This window comes from Grampus griseus (genome assembly GCF_964374135.1).
Source record: "Grampus griseus genome assembly, chromosome: 1".
NCBI lineage: Eukaryota > Metazoa > Chordata > Mammalia > Artiodactyla > Delphinidae > Grampus > Grampus griseus.
In genome coordinates, this window is record NC_139017.1 from 161,196,601 (window position 1) to 161,218,423 (window position 21,823).

The 21,823-nt window shown below is 40.3% G+C and overlaps 1 protein-coding gene across 6 annotated transcripts in view; it reads right to left on the reverse strand.

The window, feature by feature from the left end:
* The window catches only part of PHACTR4 (phosphatase and actin regulator 4), a 116,812-nt gene that overhangs the window by 17,243 nt on the left and 77,746 nt on the right, over positions 1 to 21,823 (reverse strand). For 3 of the 6 annotated variants that reach the window (XM_082650164.1, XM_082650165.1, XM_082650163.1), the window contains 6 exons: positions 14,087 to 14,110; positions 12,958 to 13,128; positions 12,241 to 12,321; positions 5,963 to 6,127; positions 4,850 to 5,245; positions 26 to 629 (listed from right to left, as the gene is read on the reverse strand). In XM_082650164.1, the coding sequence (XP_082506290.1) occupies positions 26 to 629; positions 4,850 to 5,245; positions 5,963 to 6,127; positions 12,241 to 12,321; positions 12,958 to 13,128; positions 14,087 to 14,110 (1,441 nt within the window). Of the gene's footprint in view, positions 1 to 25; positions 630 to 4,849; positions 5,246 to 5,962; positions 6,128 to 12,240; positions 12,322 to 12,957; positions 13,129 to 14,082; positions 14,111 to 21,823 lie in introns of all 6 variants that reach the window. The other 3 variants (XM_082650167.1, XM_082650162.1, XM_082650166.1) reach the window with 2 other exon arrangements.

The following is a 21,823-nucleotide window of genomic DNA, read 5'->3' on the forward strand; positions in this document are numbered from 1 at the left end:
AGAAGCAAGCTTTAAAGGCACTCACACTTTCAGCATTTCAATAGTGATGGGAAGTGACCTGGTCCGACCCAGGGTACTGCTGTCCTCAGAAAAGTTGTCACTGTTCTCGAAGAGCAATGAATGAGCTCTATGAGAGCCTTCCAAGGGAGGAGTCATGGGGAGTGGGCTGGCCAGGGCCTGCTGGATTCGGATATGCAGTGGGACTTGGGGCAGCCTAGAGGGTACATGGGGCTCCCCAAAGCTGTGGTCCAACATCCTCTTGGGTACTTCCCTTTTCTGACTTTCCTGCTGGGGAACCTCCTGGGGTAGGTCTAAGGAAGGTGGAAACTCATTTTCTGGCACAACTTGAAAAGTCTTAGCAGGGAATGGAGGGGACTGAGGGGGTTCTGGAGGTATATGAGTAGGCAGTGGGGGGGATGGGGCGGTAGGGGGGATCATCAGCAGGGGTTCGGAGCCCACAGAGCATGTGCTCTTCTCTTTCTGATCACTTGGTGCTTTTGTGGTGGTGGCAGTGGCAGCAGCAGACTCTGAGGTGGGTACCAAAGTTGATGGAATGCCTCTCTTAGGTGGTAAAGGTGGGGACAGCTTTGATAACAACGTACCACTGTTTATTGCTTGGGATAGTTCAGCTGGAAAAGAGAAAGCAACACCTCAGTTTAAGATGGCTTTACAGTGCTTTGAGGGGCCAGTCCAGGGCCTAGAATTAGAGCTGAGCTCAGTCTTAATCTTTTGGGCAAATTATACCATTTCATGGCTTTGCCATTCCCTAGCTATCTAATCCTGAAACAAAATTAATATTTAAATATATAGAAGCCCTAATAAATATACAGAGGTGTAGGAAGACCACTACCTTAATATTTTGATGAGAAACTTCTTACTTCTTTACTATGATAATAGACATGACAATTTTTTATGACTTGATCTTGGTGTAGATAAAGTTAATATGAAAAAAAACAAAAAAAATGTGGCTAGTAAATTCTTTTGTCTAACAGTACTCCATTAAAAAATTTAAACATGCAGATTGAAACAAAAAAACAAACACTATCAGGCATTGTTACCATATACTGATAAATAATGATATCTAGATATCAGAGCACTTTATTATTAAACTATCAATGATATCTTGGATTTTTATAGCAAACGCAGAGGCCTTTGAAGAAAGCAAGGTGCTTTTCTATCCTTGACTTCATGTTCTTCTTATACAAGAGATCATCTTTACCATTTTACAGAAGCAAAAACTGAGGCCACAGAAGTTATGTGACTTGCCCAAGATCATACTACAAACTGGTAAGGACTCAGCTAGTTCCCGGGACTCATTATGAGGCTCCATCATCTGGATCCCACTGACTTTGTTTCTTATTAGTGTCCACACCTCTTCTTGTCCTTTATGTCCAATCTGTCATCTCCACTCTTCACTACCCTATGGGCTCCCTGACAACAGGGCACCCCTTGTCTCTATCAGCATATTCACAGGGTGGGGCACAGTGCCTGGCACATAGTGGGTCCTCAATACATGTTTACTAGATGAGAGGCCCCTACCCTGTATCATGACAGTATATATCCCTATGTGATCCCCCAAAGCCCACAACGTCTCAGGTGTTGATTCCACAAAGTCCCTTTGGAGAGCTCCAAATGGCTTCTAAGAAGTGGATCGGGCTTCCCTGGTGGCGCAGTGGTTGAGAGTCCGCCTGCCGATGCAGGGGACACGGGTTCGTGCCCCGGTCCGGGAAGATCCCACATGCCGCGGAGCAGCTAGGCCCGTAAGCCATGGCCGCTGAGCCTGCGCGTCCGGAGCCTGTGCTCCGCAGCGGGAGAGGCCGCAACAGTGAGAGGCCCGCATACCGCAAAAAAAAAAAAAAAAAAAAAAAAAAAGAAGTGGATCAACACATCACAAAAGGTCAACCTTGCAAAATAATTAAATAGTAGTTCTCTCGGTTACCAACCTCCAACCCTCTACCCAAACCCCTCACTTGTTTTCAAAGGTTTTATATGTCTTACCTAGAGAGCAACACTTCAAGTTTCCCTAAATTAAAAATTTAACTGCACTAAATCCCATTCCATTGGCAGCATTCAAAGTAAAAGTCTAGCTAATCTGATAATGCTTTAATGTCACTCTTCATAAGTAAAATTTTAAAAGGTCCTTCTAGAAAAATACTGCATACACATATAAAAAAGGATTCGAAAAATGTGAATTTCAGGATCAATAAAAGGTATTTTTTGGTAGACTGGATTTTTGCTGTCTGTCTAAAAACAGTGGTTAGCTATTCCATCTACAACAAAACCCACCCCTGACAAGACCAAATTTGAGTATTTTAACATTTGAATTGATAAAGTAAATTACCTTTGGTAATTTATGGAAAACATATACCTGAAAAGTAAAGGAAATGACCTCTGGTACACATACCCTCTGGTACAAATACCCAATGGCATTTGGCTGTAGTTCCGTGGGAAAGATGCCAAAATGTTCATTGGAGGGGTTACAAATTCCCTTCATCTGTTCAGTTATTTATGGTGGTCCTTCCTTAGTCCCAACACTACTAATTAGTCCTAATACTATTATGCCCGTTAGTAGACATAGCAATGTCTAAACATTGGTTTCCAAATGTTTGGGTTTCATGGACCAATACTATTAAAAAGATTCTCAACCAATCTCAGGTTGTCAATTTTTATTATTTTCAACTAAGGCTTCTTTTTTTTTTTGGCCGTGCTGCGTGGCTTGTGGGATCTTAGTTCTCAGCCAGGGATTGAACCCAGGTTCCCAGCAGTGGAAACATGGCACCCTAACCACTGGACTGCCAGTGAATTCCCTCAACTAAGGCTTGATATTCAGTAAACCACTTATGAACACAACCCCTTCATGGAAGAAATGGTCTTTTAACACCAAAGAATTAGGAAGGTCCATAATTTCAGAATAAAGGATAGTCCTTTTATTTATTTATTTTTTTGGGCCTATGTCGTGCAGCTTGTGGGATCTCAGTTCCTCGACCAGGGATTAAACCCAGGCCACGGCAGTGAAAGCTCGGAATCCTAACTACTAGGCCAGCAGGGAACTCCCTAAAGGATAGTTCTTTAAATCAAGTCTACTTAACCTTAATAAAAACTCTGTGAACTATCCTATTTTTCTCTTTCTGCCGAGGACCACTTGTGGACTGATGTTGGTCCCTCAGTCACAGGGCCTATTGCTTTGGGCTATTCATCTGAGGCCAAGAGTGGCCTCCGCAGTTTAGCCCAGGATACAGTACACATATTATCATTTTTTAATATTGTCTTACCCTGAAAAGGGTGGAGTACTACTGGTTTAGAGCAGTGGTTCTCGATGTGTGGTCCCCATATACAGAGCATCAGCATCATCTGGGAACTCATCAGAAATGCAACTTCTCAGGCACTACCCCAGACTTACTGAATTGGAAACTCTAAGGGCAGAGCCCAGCACTCTGTTTTAACAAGCCCTCCAGGTGACCATGATGAGAACCCCTGTTTAGACAACAGGTTGAGAACACAAGTATACAGGACAGAGGTCTGTACTCCAGAGTTGAAAAGGTTGTGTTTGGTTTCTATCTTTCACTAACTGCAACCTGAGTCAATCACAACTTCTTCACATTCTTATTGCCCTAACTATATAATAGATAAAATAGATAGAACTTCACAAGGTTTTGAAAATAAGTATATGAAAGCTCCTCAGTCCTCAGAGATAAGTCAACACAGCACTATCCATCCAAGGTAGTGATAATAATAATAATAACCTTCATCCTGTTTTTATCAAGCTCCTCCAACCTGCTATAGTCACAATGAACTCTAAGCCTGTTTTTCAAGGTTCTAGTCACTCCATACAATTTGGTTAATTAGCCATTTGATGAGCACACTTTTTGCTTCTCCAATCATTAACAAAAACTTTAAGCAGTACTAAGCCTAATATCATTTTTCTTGAAAAACTACCTTTTTTCCTCTCCTCCCTTTCTTAAAATTCCTCTAAATTTATATAAGGAAAACTGACCTAAATATACTATAATATATTCAGGTAAATATAAAAAAATTACTAAACCAATAAAAAGTTACTGGTTATCTTCCCTGCTTTCATTCTTCTACCACTTATTTTATTAGAAGTAGCATTCTTAACTCTCCTGAGACAAAACATGATTTTATCAGGATAATTTAAATTCCTTTGCAGTTCCCCATGAATGTACTATGCCAGACACTGAATCGCAAGTTACACTGGCACCTATACAATCATCTTTTTATCTACTGGATTTATGCTGAAGGAAGGCATTGGCAGTTTAAAGTAGGTTAAAGAAAAAACCCTTTTCTCCAAGCAGATCAAACCCATTGTGGTCTTCACATGTACAGTCCCCCAACTACAAACAGTAGTTCAGAAACATTGTTTTAGGAAAATAAATATTAATCCCCCAAAACTTGAACCTAATTTTAGTGATATTTAACCCCACTGTTTCCATTTATAGCCATCTGCCTCATTTTCAAGGCTTTTTTCTATATTGAGGGCATTCATAAGGACAAGCTATGGAGAACTCTCTCACAGACCAAATCAATATTGTACCAGTTATCCAATAAAACAACTGTCTTGGGCTTCCCTGGTGGCGCAGTGGTTGAGAGTCCGCCTGCCGATGCAGGGGACACGGGTTCGTGCCCCGGTCCGGGAAGATCCCACATGCCGCGGAGCGGCTGGGCCCGTGAGCCATGGCTGCTGAGCCTGCGCGTCTGGAGCCTGTGCTCCGCAACGGGAAAGGCCACAACAGTGAGAGGCCCGCGTACCGCAAAAAAACCCCAAAAAAACCAAACAACTGTCTAAAACCAAACCAAACCCCAAACAATGGAAATCTAAAGACTTACTTACCAATGACAGGGTTGCTGTTTCTGTGAGCTGGTTTAGGGGGAGGGATAGGGGGCTGCTTGGCAGGAACTGTATGAGTGAGGCTCGGGGTAGCAGTAGTGTTAGTGCTGGCAGAAGAAGCAGGCAGAGTCCTGGGTGCTTGGGAAGGGGGGACAGAGGAATTAACCGTTTTTGCTGGGTTTGTGGCAGCCGTGGTGGCAGCAGGTGCTGTGGTGATGGCAGTGGTGGGCGTGGAGGAGAGTGGTCTTGCTGTGCTGCCAGAGGAAGTGGCATCCTTTGCTTGCCCTTCATTTGCTTCGTGAGAAGAGGACAAGTGTCTTTTAGGGGGAAGTAAAGGCTGTTTGGGTACATTCTCAGGAATGGACTCTGCTTCAGAATTAGGCTGGTTTCCAGTTGAGCCTGTGTAATAACAGATGTGATTTAAAAGGAAAGAGTTACAAGACAGACTGAAAAAGCTAACACACCCATAGCTTACGGTCAATTCCATCCATTATTTAATGTATAGATTGGTTTATGGACAAAGTTTCCCAACCTCAACGTACTTAAGGTATATGACACTTTCTCAATCATAAGACAGACTTGTTATGGTAGTGATTCTTCATACAAGAGCCAGGCAACTGGACACAGAGTCCCTTGGGTGGAGGAGGAGGAATGTGTAGCTTGAAAAAGTCCTACAGTTATCTGATATTTAACATCCTCTTCCATCCTTGAGAATCACACATTTAGGTATTTTGTGAATACAAGAATGAGGGGAGAAATTGTACTTAAAGTGGCAACTAGGTGAGGAACTGCTAGAGGAGAACAGAAGTCCCTCTGGATTTTATTTCTCCCCTGGCTCTTGTAAACCCCCGAAGTAAATTAGAATGACTGATCCATGGCTCTTAAACTAAAAAATTCAGAGTTGGGCTTCCCTGGTGGCGCAGTGGTTGAGAGTCCGCCTGCCGATGCAGGGGACACAGGTTTGTGCCCCAGTCCGGGAGGATCCCATGTGCCGCAGAGCGGCTGGGCCCGTGAGCCAAGCCTGCTGGGCCTGCGCGTCCGGAGCCTGTGCTCCACAAAGGGAGGGGCCCCAGCAGTGAGAGGCCCGCGAACTGCAAAAAATTCAGAGTTAATTACCTAGTCGCTTCTTTGGGTCCTCTTCTGGAATAGGCTTCTTAAGACTTGCTATTCTTCTTGGTTCTTCCTCTACTTGGACTGGACTAGAGGATCTGGCACTCCCTATGGGGGTGGTATGGCCATTCTTTAACGTGGCATGGCTCAACTTCCCTGGATCCTCACCACCTGCAAGGTCCAAAAGAAAGAGCAAATTGATGGACTGGTGTGGTCAGGTAGGGAGAAGAGTTGGCAATTTCTAACCTTTCTTATCCCCTTTATCCAACCCTCTTCCTGTTTTAGCTTATTATTTAGATTTTATAGTAGTAATGAAAATAAGTAGTTCTTTTTCCAATAAACATTTGATTGTCTATTATGTGCCGGGTGCTTTGCTACATGAATAAGACAGATTTATTTCACACAAATAATTACAATGCTAAATGTTAAGAGCTATTATGAGTGATGTGCTATGGTACAAATGAAGAAACAATTTTCTTGGGGGTGGGAATGGGGTTAGAAAAGCTTCACAGAAAGTCGTAGCTAAACTGAGTCTTAAAGGAGGAGTAGGAGCCTGCCACTCGATGACAAGATGAGCAAAGACCATGTAGGAAGAAGAAATAGCATGTATGAAGGTGTGAAATTATTCGACATGTTTGGGAACTGACAATTAGTTTGTCCTGGCAGGAGAACAGATGCACATAAGAAAAAGTTAATAGGAATGGAAAGGCAAGCAAAAGCCAGCCTATGAAGGGTGCCAAGCACCATGTAAAAGAGCCTGGACTGAATCCTTTAGGAAACAGGAAGCCAAAGAATTAAAGTAGGAGAGAGATATGATCTGCTCTGTCTTTTAGAAAGTTAATTCTGAGAGCTGTGAGAAGGATGGATTAGGCAGTGATTGGAATAGGAAAACTAATAATGAGCAGAATGTAGGTGAGAAATAGCAGAGGGTGCCTGAGGGCATTAGGAGTGGACAGCAAGGGGGAGAACTGATAGACACATCAAAGGTAAAACACGGTACACATGATGAATTCCTATAAGCTAAACTGCAGGAATGATCACTAGGCTGCAGGCTTTGGGATGAACACTCATCGCTATTAAACTTGTAGGCAAGATCCTTTTATGGAGGAAATAGACAAGTGTTCCCAGTTACTGCTGAGGTTTCCTTTGGAGGAGAGAACTGAAACACTGAGGTTAGAGACTGAAAACTGTCTCACCTCCTAGTGTCATGGGAACTGGAACTATTTGCTCTCTAGTTACTCTCTTTGTTTTCCATAGGGAGACACTCTTCATTTTAGTGTCTCTTGAGTTAGTCCCTCGAGTTCTCATAGACCAGACTCCCTCACCCCAACCCACCACTTCCTACTAAGAGATTAGACAGTATCATTCTTCATACAGTCTCAGAAAGAGGTGGAGCTTGGGCTAAAAGTAGTATAAGTCTAAGGCAAATGAGCACTGAATGAAAAATGTACTTCTAAAGTGAAAGTATTCTGACAACTATTTTTTAAATTTTAAAACAGAGGAAGGGACAAGATGACAACAACTATGTAAATGTTGTAAGTTACTGCTTATGTTAATATAGCGCACCTTTAACAAAAACAGGACTTTCTAGAATGTAAAGCAATGAATCATTTCAAAGCCCCTACTTTCTTTCTTTTTTTAAAAATATTTATTTATTTATTTTTGGCAGCATTGGGTCTTCGTTGCTGCGTGCAGGCTTTCTCTAGTTGCGGCGAGCGGGGGCTACTCTTTTGTTGCAGTGCTCAGGCTTCTCATTGCAGTGGCTTCTCCTGCTGCGAGGCACGGGCTCTAGGCACGTGGCCTTCAGTAGTTGTGGCACGCGGGCTCAGTAGTTGTGGCTCGCGGGCTCTAGAGTGCAGGCTCAGTAGTTGTGGTGCACGGGCTTAGTTGCTCAGTGGCATGTGGAATCTTCCCAGACCAGGGCTCGAACCCATGTCCCCTGCATTGACAGGCAGATTCTTAACCACTGTGCTACTAGGGAAGCCCAAAGCCCCTACTTTTAAAAAACATACAGTGAAAGGTAAAGACACATTATTAATTAGTTTCTACTCAGCACATACCAGCAAAAGTGATCAGTCATCTTGCAAGTTACTTAATCAGGATTGTCTACTTTGAAGTGAAACTTCTTATATAAACATATATTTAAAAAAAATAAATTCATTTATTTATTTTTAGCTGCGTTGGGTCTTTGTTGCTGTGCATGGGCTTTCTCTAGTTGCAGCGAGCTGGGGCTACTCTTCATTGTGGTGTGCGGGCTTCTCATTGCAGTGGTTTCTCTTATTGCTGAGCACGAGCTCTAGGCCCATGGGCTTCAGTAGTTGTGACGTGTGGGCTTCAGTAGTTGTGGCACGTGGACTCAATAGTTGTGGCTTGCGGGCTCTGGAGCGCAGGCTCAGTAGTCGTGGTGCACAGGCTCAGTTGCTCCACGGCATGTGGGATCTTCCTGGACCAGGGCTCGAACCTGTGTCCCCTGCATTGGCAGGTGGATTCTTAACCACTGTGCCACCAGGGAAGTCCCAAACTTCTTATATTTAATGCAAAGGGTTTGTGCTAAATGCTAACAGAATAGAATAGAATTAGAATCTGGCCTCAACATCTATGAGTGCCTCTCAACCCCCAACTCAGAAAATCCATTACATATTTTATAATATAGTCAAGTCAGAACTATAATCAAGCCAAAAGCCATCTCTGAGTATGAAAAGAACTGCAAGGTTCAAATACTGCTTTTAGCCTTAACTGGAGATATGTAAGCCAGGCTGTGAGGCCCATCTCTTAGTTTCTTCTTTTTTTAAAAAATTATTTATTTATTTATTTTTGGCTGTGTTGGGTCTTTGTTGCTGCACGCGGGCTTTCTCTAGTTGCGGCTAGCGGGCGCTACTCTTCGTTGCGGTGCGTGGGCTTCTCATTGCGGTGGCTTCTCTTGTTGTGGAGCATGGGCTCTAGGCGTGCGGGCTTCAGTAGTTGTGGCACGCAGGCTCAGTACTCTTGGCTTGCGGGCTCTAGAGTGCAGGCTCAGTAGTTGTGGCTCAAGGGCTTAGGGGCTCCGCAGCATGTAGGATCTTTCCGGGCCAGGGATCGAAACCATGTCCCCTGCATTGGTAGGCGGATTCTCAACCACTGTGCCGCCAGGGAAGTCCTCTTAGTTTCTTCTTACAGAGTACAGTTTAGGTCAGTTCTCTGGTTGGCAGAGGGACATCTTGTCCAATGGCTACAATTCACTTAGCAATTGGACCTCTGAGCTTGCTTCTAAGCTGTAAACAACTTGGATCAAGAGCCAATAGGAAGCATATGGCAAAAAAGACTGAATGAAGGTGAAAAACAAGAAAGAAGTAATGTATGGGGTTTGGTGAGTGAGCAAGAAAGGTGAGAGGTAGGAAAGGGCATAGGGTGAGGAACGGCTATTATCAAAAAACAATGGCCAAAGACGTTGCAACAGAGGCATTATAACTGTAGTTACCCACCTAAATACCTAGAAGTTTTTGTGTCCTACTGTAAAAAAACAAATACACTCATGAAAATTTAGAAAATTTAGAAAAATAGAAAGAAAAAAAATCCCCTACATTCCTATTCCAACATCCAGAAATAACCAATGCTAATAATATTTTAGTATTTTTCCTTCAAGCTTGTTTTTTCTACTTAAGCTTTTATATAGTTGAGACAATAAATACATAATTTAATTAAATTTTGCAAACAAGCAATATATTCAAATGGTTCAAAACCTAAAGAGTATAGTATTTCTTCGGTTTGGTTCCTTTCTTCCACCAACCAAAGGATATATTTTTAAAATTTGGCTTTCAGGGTTTCCCTGGTGGCGCAGTGGTTGAGAGTCCGCCTGCCAATGCAGGGGACACGGGTTCGTGCCCCGGTCTGGGAAGATCCCACATGCCGCGGAGAGGCTGGGCCCATGAGCCGTGGCCGCTGAGCCTGCGTGTCCGGAGCCTGTGCTCCGCAACGGGAGAAGCCACAACAGTGAGAGGCCCCCATACCACAAAAAACAAACAAACAAACAAACAAAAACGTGGCTTTCATATTTTGTCTCATGCTAAGTAATTCTAATGAAGAGAAATGAAATGCAACCAATGTACTACAGCCTTACTCGTCTGATCAGCTGCTTCATAAAAGTCATACATTAGAGAAAGTCCTGACATTATTAAACCAGCAGTGAGTGTTGAAATACCAAAACATGATCTTTATGACAGACAAACAAGAAATATTAGGGCAGCAATATGGGCCTGGAGACAAATTTGGTATTTAAAAAATAAAAAGGAAATGACACAGTACTGCAGCTGGCACAAAGCTGAGGATGTACAAAGAGACAGAGAATGGTTGTCCCAAGGATCCTTCACCAACCACTCAACTGCAATTCCAGAGTTAAAGACCACAACCAGATAAGGTAGGTACTTGGAAGGAAGGGTGAAGGAAGCTTTTTTTATTCCTCAGCAAGAAAATGGACTTTAATACAGAAAATTAGGCAGCAATTATTGGAAGGGGTTTACCCCTTATGTTTACCCCCTAAGCTGAGATTCCTTAAACAAAAAAATCAATTATTCTCATTTATGTTTTAATATTTTTTTCTTCATTAGATATTTTCATTCCCACAAAAAAAAAATATATATGCCCAATTATATGCAATAAAGGGGTGGGGAAGTGGGAGGTACAAACTACTGAGTGTAAGACAGGCTCAAGGATGTATTGTACAACACGGGGAATATAGCCAATATTTTGTAATAACTGTAAATGGAAAGTAATCTTTAAAAATTATACAAAAAATGCCTTCTTAAAATAAATCAAATATAGATGGTATGCCACTGAATTCCATAGAAATATCTTATCATTATTTAGTATTTTTCATTGTCAAGTTTAATGCCAGTAGAGAAAAATGTACAAAATAGAAATGTAAATTTCAAAGACATATTACAAGGAAAACCTTGTGTGATCATCATGGACATTAGGAAATAAAATGTTTTCAGAGCTCTCTGAAGCCTCTCTCTCTCCCTAGTAACATCCTTTCCTTCCCCCACAAAGCAATCAATCACTCTCCTAACTCTTATGATAATCCTTGCTTTGTGTTATTATAGTTTAACCACATAAGCATGCATCTCCAAACAGTTTTTCCTTTTTCTTTTTTTTTCTGTTTTGAAGGCATTTATTTCAACAGTTCATTCATTAAAACCCCCTGAGCTTTAGTCCAAAAAGTTAGTTTCCATTTTCTTTTGATAATCAGGAGAATCAACCCACTTTTCTATACAATCACTTTTTTAGATCATTTACTGGGAGAAAGTATCTTTTAAAAGCATGTTTGGAGTGAATTTGTAAGCAAAAATTAGTAAAAGGGCAAGAAGAACTTTTTATTCCTCAGTTCAGTCTCAACTCACATTTAACTTTTAATTATTTCCTATCTTGTAAGAGTCATTGCTGCCATTAGGCTTTTCTTTGTGAGGTGGCCAGTTTTCTCCTTAATACAGCTCACTAAACTCTTTTTTTTTTCCTAACACTGTTTTTTCTTCACACTTACAGAAATGATACAATATATATTCTTTCATCACTGACTTCAATTGCTCAGTATTACTTATGACATTCATATTAAAGCATGTAGGTATAGTTTGTTTGCATTGCTATATAATATTTCATTTTATCAATGTGTCACAAATTATGTATATATTTTACTATTGATGGACATTTGGGTTGTTTCCAATTTTGCTCTACTGTTAATAAATATTGCTGCTATGAGCATATTTATACATATCTCCTGATACACACGTATACATATTTTTGTTGCGTATATACCAAAGACTGCACATAGGTTTACATATCTCCAGCTTTCATAGATTATGCTAAACTGTTTTTCAAGGTGATTCTTCCACTTTAACACTTGCATCAATAGGTGTATGTGAATTCCACTTATTTCATACCCTCATCAACTCTTGTTGTTGGTCATCTGATTAATTTTAGGTTTTCTAGTTTATACGTAGAGCTATTTTACTTTGGTTTTAATTTGTATCCCTTAATTACTAATGAAGTAAAAAACCCACCTTTTTGTTTATTGGGCATTTGTATGTACTCTTCAGTGAACTGTCTGTTCAGTGCTTTTGCAGACTTTTCTACCGCATTGCCTTTTTCTTTTCTAACAGAAGTTAGAAAAATATATATTCTAGATGCATGAACAGTTTTTTTAAGTCCCCTTCCCTCTCAACAACAGCAATAATAAAGAAAGAAAATTCAAATACTTAGCAGAACCAAAGACCAAGTGTACAGAGACAGGCATATGCTATTTGCAAACTCACCCTGCTCAGCGTCTTCCAACAGAACCCCTCTTTTAACCAGCTCTTCTCTCGGTTTTCGCATAGATATTTTTCGCTCTAAAACTAACATTAAATTGGAAAAAAACACTCAGAAATGTGGCAGATAAAATTCACCTCCTTAGGTAAAAGAATAAAGTGATTCAATTTTCTATTCTTAGGAAAGAAAAGAACACAAAAACTAACTTTGAATTTAAAAACTTAATTTCATTCACAACCTGTACTATTGGGAAAATATCATTTCCAAAAAGAATTATCCTTTCATAAGTTTAGCTTTTCCTTTTTTTAAATTTTTGGCCCGCCACCCGGGCCCTTGGCAATGAGAGCGAGGAGTCCTAACCCACTGGACCGCCAGAGAATTCCCTCCTTTTTTAATGGAAATTGCAATAGTAAGATACTTATGGATGAACTTCTGGGAGGAAGTGGCCAGAATAGAAAAAAAGAAGCATCTTATATCTGCTGTAGTTCAGGAGCTCCATTCACCACTCAATTGATAAACATGAACCCTATCAAAATACCAACCTAGGAATGAGGATATAGCATATATGGCTTAGTGAGTGACCACTTGTTTTTTTAATTAAAAGATTCAATTCCCTTTTCAAACAGGGGGTTATAGAAACTTGGGAAGAGAATGAAAAAGTTAGGTACCTTCAATGGGGAATTCTCTAACTCAGAACATATATTTAAATCTTAACATCTCACCTTCTGATGTCTCTTTGAATTTATCGCTTTTTTTTTTCCGCCATTTCCAGGGCTTGAAGATCTTGCCAAACCCTGAGAACTTGCTCTTCCTTTTGGTAGGAGGTGTTGTGTCTCCTGCTTCCACACTGTCCATGACCATGCCTGGGTCTGCAGTGGGCTGACCTGCTTCTTCTGTTGCATGGTGAGAGGGAGAAAGGGAAGAGAACAGCCAATTTATTATTTCAGCACAATCTTGAAAACGTCCCTTCCCCTCTCTTCCTGTGGTAGTTGGAAAGGATCAGAGCAATGATAAAATAATCATGCAGACAGACTCCTTGACATCACATGGACACCAAACATCAAAATCCATAACAGATAAATTACTAAGGAGGAAAAGGAACCAAACGGAGCTGACATCATTTTAGGACAAAAATTCAATGAGATGATCATAACTAGCTCAAGTCTCTTAAAGGCACACACACGCACAAATGTGGATATCTTCCCAATGTGCATGAGATCTTGCCCCAATGTAGGCTATTGCTGTTGCTATGCTCATCCTCTTGGCATGGGGGAAGGCCTGTCTCAGCTAACACCACTATCTCTTGTGTCATTGAAGCAGAGAATTCTACCATCAGTGAGTGAGTCATTATTCTCTGTTAAACACTGCCCTCCCTTGCCCTCCTTTTTCAGGATATAAATAGTTCAGGGAGGGGGGTAACACTTAAGTATTAACACCTTACTTGTATATGTTATCAAATTATTTTCTCCCTTTGCAAAAAAGACCTTAGGTAGTTTTGGAGTATTGGAAGGGGCTTGGGGGGCGGGGTGAGGCAGGGGTATTAGTGCTTCAAAATAAAGGAAAACTTTTTTGAAAGTAGAGATGAGATTTCAGTTTGCTTATTACAATATTGCTTTAGGGACAATCCTGATTCTAAAGATTTGACAAGAAACATAACTGACATGATAAATGTGCAGGATCGAAATGAAAGGCCATGAGTCCCTCATAATGACCACACATGCAGGGTTTAGTGAGTGAGCTTTAGTGGCAGAGAAAGGAGCAGCCAAGACTGGGCCAAGAATAATAAAAAAAAGCAGGAAGGCAACAAAAAAAGCAGGAAGGCAACACAATACAACTTTGCACTCCACCTACTGTCCCAGCGTTCTTTGGAGAAGTCTAGAGGAGAAGAAAAAAAAGAGTCATGTGGAATAACAATCCTGGAATTAAATTGGGACCTTTACTTTATAGAAATACATCAAGGACCACATACTGTATAATCACATGTAATAAGTTAACATGTTTATTGTAAACAATTTCACATTTGAAGCAAGTAATGCATTTGGAGGTGGGGGGGGACAAAGGGGCATAATATATACTCTTAAAAAAACCCTCTTAATTCGATATTTTTTCATAAGAGAAAATACACAATCAACAAGCATTAATTTTTTTTAAAGAAACACTTGAAAAATTCAATCTTTTTTCAGTTCATAGATGCTGAGTCTAGGGAAGTCCATTGATAAAGGTAAGATTTACACAACAGTAATTATCAGAGCGACTGCAGCAATGGCTGCTGATGCATTACTTTGCTATGCCTAAGATGACATAGGCAAAACAGGGGTCTGTTCCTGAAGTGCAACAGATGAAGATGACAGAGGACAGTGACTCTTTTCTTTACTTGAGGGCATCTTGGGTCTCAACTACTTTAATTCTTTACATGAAATGCAATAGAACATGGTTATAACATTGGATCATATTTTTTAAAGTTTAGTTGCTAGAGACGTAGAATAACTCCTATCCTAACAATTTCCCCTCAATGGTACCCCAGGATGGACCACCAAGAGTGGCACTAGGGTGAACACATGGTACTGTTTTTAAGAGTGAGTGCTTTAACTAAGACAGTATTCTACCAATTGTGGAATGTCAATGAGACCTGGACACATTTCAGAGCATTCATGATATCATAACATTGATATTTAACATATGTTAATGATAACACTTTCAGAAATGGAGATAAGTATCATAAGTTGTTCATTCTCAAAGAGTAGCCTTCCTTACAGAGACAAGGAAGGACTGAAACTTTAAATCTCTTGCTAACCCACCCACTGAGTGAAATTCACTGAGTTCCAAAAGACACACAGGAAAAAGCCTGTTTGGTTAAAAGTAATAGGGAAGATAATATAAAAAAACAAAACCCAAACCAAAACAAACAAAACCCCAAACTAACAGTATGAAAGTAAAGGTTATTAGCGCTATGTGACGCTTTTACAAAGAAAAATAGCCAAAAACTTTAGGAATGTTAGGTGGTAACATATTCACAGAAAAGTTCCTGTCTGTAAAGTCTTAAAATGAAATATATCCAATCTAGCCTGCTTCCACTATCTTCTTGGATATCTAATGACCTTCTAAAGTAGGATTTAGTTCAACCCTTTTAGTTCTTCATTATATTGAACAACAAATTTATCTGTCCTTTCTCTTATACATTCAAAACAAGAAAATCATGATATCCTTTCAAACATATTTACGCCTGCTAGCATACGAACTCAAAATAAGTTCAGTTTCTATTAAGTCACAGTGTGTGTGGAAAATACCAACAGCTTACGATAAAAATGAATGCATCTGCCATCAAGGCACTGAAAACAAAAAGCAAAGAGAGCAGTACTTTTTTTCTTTGACGCTTTATGAAAATGTGTTTAATCTTCATGTCCATAAAGCTTTTAGAAACTGGTATGCCTCTTGCATCAGGCAGTGAGGTTCAGCCACACCAAGTCCTGACCCAGTTATCATCCCAAATTCATTCATTCATATTCTTATATTCTCACATTCTCCTTTCCTTCCCCTTCTCCCCTCCTCACTTTCATGACAAACAGAACATTATTTCCGTGACACCCAAATCTGTTCCAAATACTTGGAATCAGCCCAGTTGCCTTTTCAAAACACAGAATCTCCAGGAGCTGGGACCTAAAAATCTGTTTTTAAAAAATTTCTCAGGCAATTCTTATGATTAGTCAGCTTGTTAAATGCAATTCCAGATTACTATCTGGAAAACTTTTGCATGTTAAAAGAGACAGGCAGACATTCTCTGCACGTAACCTAATTCTCTTTCTTTCTCCCTCCCTCCCTCCCTCCCTTCCTTCCATCCTTCCTTCCTGCCTCTCTCCCTCTCTCCCTTCCTTCCTTCCTTTCTTCCCTTCTTCCCTTCTTTATTTTTGGCTGCGCTGGGTCTTCGTTGCTATGTGCGGGCTTTCTCTAGTTACAGCAAGTGGGGGCTACTCTTCGTTGCGGTGCATGGGCTTCTCATTGTGGTGGCTTCTCTTGTTGTGGAGCATGGGCTCTAAGCACTTGGGCTTCAGTTGTTGCAGCATGTGGGCTCAGTAGTTGCAGCATGCAGGTCACTTCAGTAGCTGTGGCACACGGGCTTAGTTGCTCCGTGGCATGTGGGATCTTCCCGGACCAGGGATTGAACCCGTATCCCCTGCATTGGCAGGCGGATTCTTAACCACTGCACCACCAGGGAAGTCTCTATTTATTTATTTTTTGATGTGGACCATTTTTGAAGTCTTTATTGAATTTGTTACAATATGGCTTCTGTTTTATGTTTTCATTTTTTGGCCATGAGGCATGTGGGATCTTAGCTCCCTGACCAGGGATGGGACACGTACCCCATGCATTGAAAGGCAAAGTCTCAACCACTGGACCGCCAGGGAAGTCCCTATTACTTTTTTAAAAAACATTTATTTATTTATTCATATGGCTACGTTGGGTCTTAGTTGTGGCACGTGGGATCTTTGCTGCGGCATGTGAGATCTTTTGTTGCGGCGCGGGGGCTATCTCTAGTTGTGGCATGGGGGCTCTACAGCGTGCGGGCTTAGTTGCCCTGTGGCATGTGGGATCTTTGTTCCCCAACCAGGGACTGAACCCATGTCCCTTGCATTAGAATGAAGATTCTTAAACACTGGTCACCAGGGAAGTCCCTAACTAGGTATTATTTAGAACTAGAATAGGGGCCAGGGCCATGAACATATTTTTTCAAATACAGGTTAAAAATAGAGTAGGGGGCTTCCCTGGTGGTGCAGTGGTTGAGAGTGCACCTGCCGATGCAGGGGACACGGGTTCGTGCCCCGGTCTGGGAAGATCCCACATGCCGTGGAGCGGCTGGGCCTGTGAGCCATGGCCGCTGAGCCTGTGCGTCCGGAGCCTGTGCTCTGCAATGGGAGAGGCCACAACAGTGAGAGGCCCGCGTAATGCAAAAAAAAAAAAAAAAAAAAATACAGTAGGAAGTTACATGCACTGCATTACCTAAACTATAATATACATTAAAAAGGAGAATGGGATATTCACAGAAAGTTAGACAAAATGAAAAGGCAGAAGACTTTGTACCAGATGACAAAACAACATAAAACCCCAGAAAAACAACTAAATGAAGTGGAGATAGGCAACTTTCCAGAAAAAGAATTCAGAATAATGATAGTGAAGATGATCCAGGACCTCGGATAAAGAATGGAGGCAAAGATCAAGAAGATGCAAGAAATGTTTAACAAAGACCTAGAAGAATTAAAGAACAAACAAACAGAGATGAATAATACAATAACTGAAATGAAAAATACACTAGAAGGAATCAATAGCAGAATAACTGAGGCAGAAGAATAAGTGACCTGGAAGACAGAATGGTGGAGTTCACTGCTGTGGAACAGAATAAAGAAAAAAGAATGAAAAGAAATGAAGACAGCCTAAGAGATAAGAGACCTCTGGGACAATATTAAACATAACAACATTCGCATTATAGGTGTCCCAGAAGGAGATGAGAGAAAGGACCCGAGAAAATATGTGAAGAGATTATGGCTGAAAATTTCCCTAAAATGGGAAAGGAAACAGCCACCCAAGTCCAGGAAGCGCAGAGAGTCCCAGGCACGTTAAACCCAAGGAGAAACATGCCAAGACACATAGTAATCAAATTGACAAAAATTAAAGCCAAAGAAAAATTATTAAAAGCAGCAAGGGAAAAATGACAACATACAAGGGAACTCCCATAAGGTTAACAGCTGATTTCTCAGCAGAAACTCTATAAGCCAGAAGACAGTGATATGATATATTTAAGGCAATGAAAGTTAAGAACCTACAACCAAGATTACTCTACCCGGCAAGGATATCATTCAGAATCGACAGAGAAATCAAAAGTTTTACAGACAAGCAAAAGCTAAGAGAATTCAGCACCACCAAACCAGCTCTACAACAAATGCTAAAGGAACTTCTCTAAGTGGGAAACACAAGAGAAGAAAAGGACCTACAAAAAGAAACCCATAACATTAAGAAAATGGTAATAGGAACATACATATTGATAATTACCTTAAACATGAATGGACTAAATGCTCCAACCAAAAGACACAGGCTCGCTGAATGGATACAAAAACAAGACCCATCTATATGCTGTCTACAAGAGACGCACTTCAGACCTTGGGACACATTCAGACTGAAAGTGAGGGGATGAAAAAGATATTCCATGCAAATGGAAATCAAAAGAAAGCTGGAGTAACAATACTCATATCAGATAAAATAGACTCTAAAATAAAGAATGTTACAGGAGACAAGGAAGGACACAACATAATGATCATGGGATCAATCCAAGAAGAAGATATGATAATTATAAATATATATGCACCCAACATAGGAGCACCTCAATACACAAGGCAACTGCTAACAGCTAGAAATGAAGAAAACGACAGTAACACAATAATAGTGGGGGACTTTAACACTTCACTTACACCAATGGACAGATCATCCGACAGAAAATTAATAAGGAAACACAAGTTTTAAATGACACCATAGACCAGATAGATTTAATTGATATTTATAGGACATTCCATCCAAAAACAGCAGATTACATTTTCTTCTCAAGTGCACACAGAATATTCTCCAGGACAGAGCACATCTTGGGTCACGAATCAAGTCTTGGTAAATTTAAGAAAACTGAAATCATATCAAGCATCTTTTCTGACCACAATGCTATGAGACCAGAAATCAATTACAGGGAGAAAAACGTAAACACATGGAGGCTAAACAATATGTTACTAGATAACCAAGAGATCACTGAAGAAATCAAAAAATATCTAGAGACAAATTACAACAAAAACACGACGATCCAAAACCAATGGGATGCAGCAAAAGCAGTTCTAAGAGGGAAGTTTATAGCAATACAAGCCTACCTCAAGAAACAAGGCAACTCTCAAATAAACAATCTAACCTTACACCTAAAGGAACTAGAGATAGAAGAACAAACAAAACCCAAAGTTAGGAGAAGGAAAGAAATCATAAAGATCAGAGCAGAAATAAATGAAATAGAAACAAAGAAAACAATATAGCAAAGTGAATAAAACTAAAAGCTGGTTCGTTGAGAAGATAAACAAAATTGATAAACCTTTAGCCAGACTCAACAAGAAAAACAGGGAGAGGACTCAAATCAATAAAATTAGAAATGAAAAAGGAGAAGTTACGAGGGACACTTCAGAAATACAAAGCATCCTAAGAGACTACTACAAGCAGATCTATGCCAATAAAACGGACAACCTGGAAGAAATGGACAAATTCTTAGAAAGGTATAACCTTCCAAGACTGATCCAAGGAAGAAATAGAAAATATGAACAGACCAATCACAAGTAATGAAATTGAAACTGTGATTAAAAATCTTCCAACAAACAAAAGTCCAGGACCGATGGCTTCACAGCTGAATTCTATCAAACATTTAGAGAAGAGTTAACACCCATTCTTCTCAAAGTCTTCTAAAAAATTGCAGAGGAAAGAACACTCCCAAATTCATTCTATGAGGCCACCATCACCCTGATACCAAAACCAGACAAAGATACTACAAAAAAAGAAAATTACAGACCAATATCACTGATGAATATAGATGCAAAAATCCTCAACAAAATACTAGAAAACAGAATCCAAAAACACATTAAAAGGATCATACACCATGATCAAGTGGGATTTATCCCAGGGATGCAAGGATTCTTCAATATACTCAAATCAATCAATGTGATATACCATATTAACAAATTGAAGAAGAAATAACATATGATCATCTCAATAGATGCAGAAAAAGTTTTTGACAAAATTCAACACCCATTTATGATAAGAACTCTCCAGAGAGTGGGCACAGAGGGAACCTACCTCAACATAATAAAGGCCATATATGACATACCCACAGCAAACATCATTCGCCATGGTGAAAAACTGAAAGCATTTCCTCTAAGACCAGGAACAAGACAAGGGTGTCCACTCTCGTCACTATTATTCAACACAGTTTCGGAAGTCCTAGCCACAGCAATCAGAGAAGAAAAAGAAATAAAAGGAATACAAATTGGAAAAGAAGAAGTCAAACTGTCACTGTTTGCAGATGACATGATACTATACATAGAGAATCCTAAAGATGCCACCAGAAAGCTACTAGAGCTAATCAATGAATTTGGTAAAGTTGCAGGATACAAAATTAATGCACAGAAATTTCTTGCATTCCTATACACTAACAACGAAAGATCAGAAAGAGAAATTAAGGAAACAATCCCATTCACCATTGCAACAAAAAGAATAAAATATCTAGGAATAAACCTACCTAAGGAGGTAAAAGACCTGCACTCAGAAAACTATAAGACACTGATGAAAGAAATCGAAGATGACATAAACAGGGGCTTCCCTGGTGGCGCAGTGGTTGAGAGTCCACCTGCTGATGCAGGGGACATGGGTTTGTGTCCCGGTCTGGGAGGATCCCACATGCTGCAGAGCGGCTGGGCCCGTGAGCCATGGCCACTGAGCCTGCGCGTCTGGAGCCTGTGCTCTGCAATGGGAGAGGCCACAACAGTGAGAGGCCCGCGTACCGCAAAAAAAGAAAAAAAAAAAAAAAGATGACACAAACAGATGGAGAGATATACCATGTTCTTGGATTGGAAGAATCAATATTGTGAAAATGACTATACTACCCAAAGCAATCTACAGATTCAATGCAATCCCTATCAAATTACCAGTGGCATGTTTTACAGAACTAGAACAAAAAATCTTAAAATCTGTATGGAGACACAAAAGACCCCCAATAGCCCAAGCAGCCTTGAGGGAAAAAAACGGAGCTGGAGGAATCAGACTCCCTGACTTCAGACTATACTACAAAGCTACAATAATCAAGACAATATGGTACTGGCACAAAAACAGAAATATACATCAATGGAACAGGACAGAAAGCCCAGAGATAAACCCATGCACCTATGGTCAACTAATCTACGACAAAGGAGGCAAGGATATACAATGGAGAGAAGACAATCTCTTCAATAAGTGGCGCTGGGAAAACTGGACAGCTACATGTAGAAGAATGATATTAGAACACTCCTTAACACCATACACAAAAATAAGCTCAAAATGGGTTAGAGAACTAAACGTAAGACTGGACATTATAAAACTCTTACAGGAAAACATAGGAAGAACACTTTTTGACATAAGTCACAGCAAGATCTTTTTTGATCCACCTCCTAGAGTTATGGAAATAGAAACAAAAATAAACAAATGGGACCTAATGAAACTTAAAATCTTTTGCAAAGCAAAGGAAACTACAAACAAGACGAAAAGACAACCCTCAGAATGGGAGAAAATATTTGCAAACGAATCAACGGACAAAGGATTAATCTCCAAAATATATAAACAGCTCATGCAGCTCGATATTAACAAAACAAACAACCCAATCGAAAAATGAGCAGACCTAAATAGACATTTCTCCAAAGATGACATACAGATGGCCAAGAAGCACATGAAAAGCTGCTCAACATCACTAATTATTAGAGAACTGCAAATCAAAACTACAATGAGGTATCACCTCACACCAGTTAGAATGGGCATCATAAGAAAATCTAG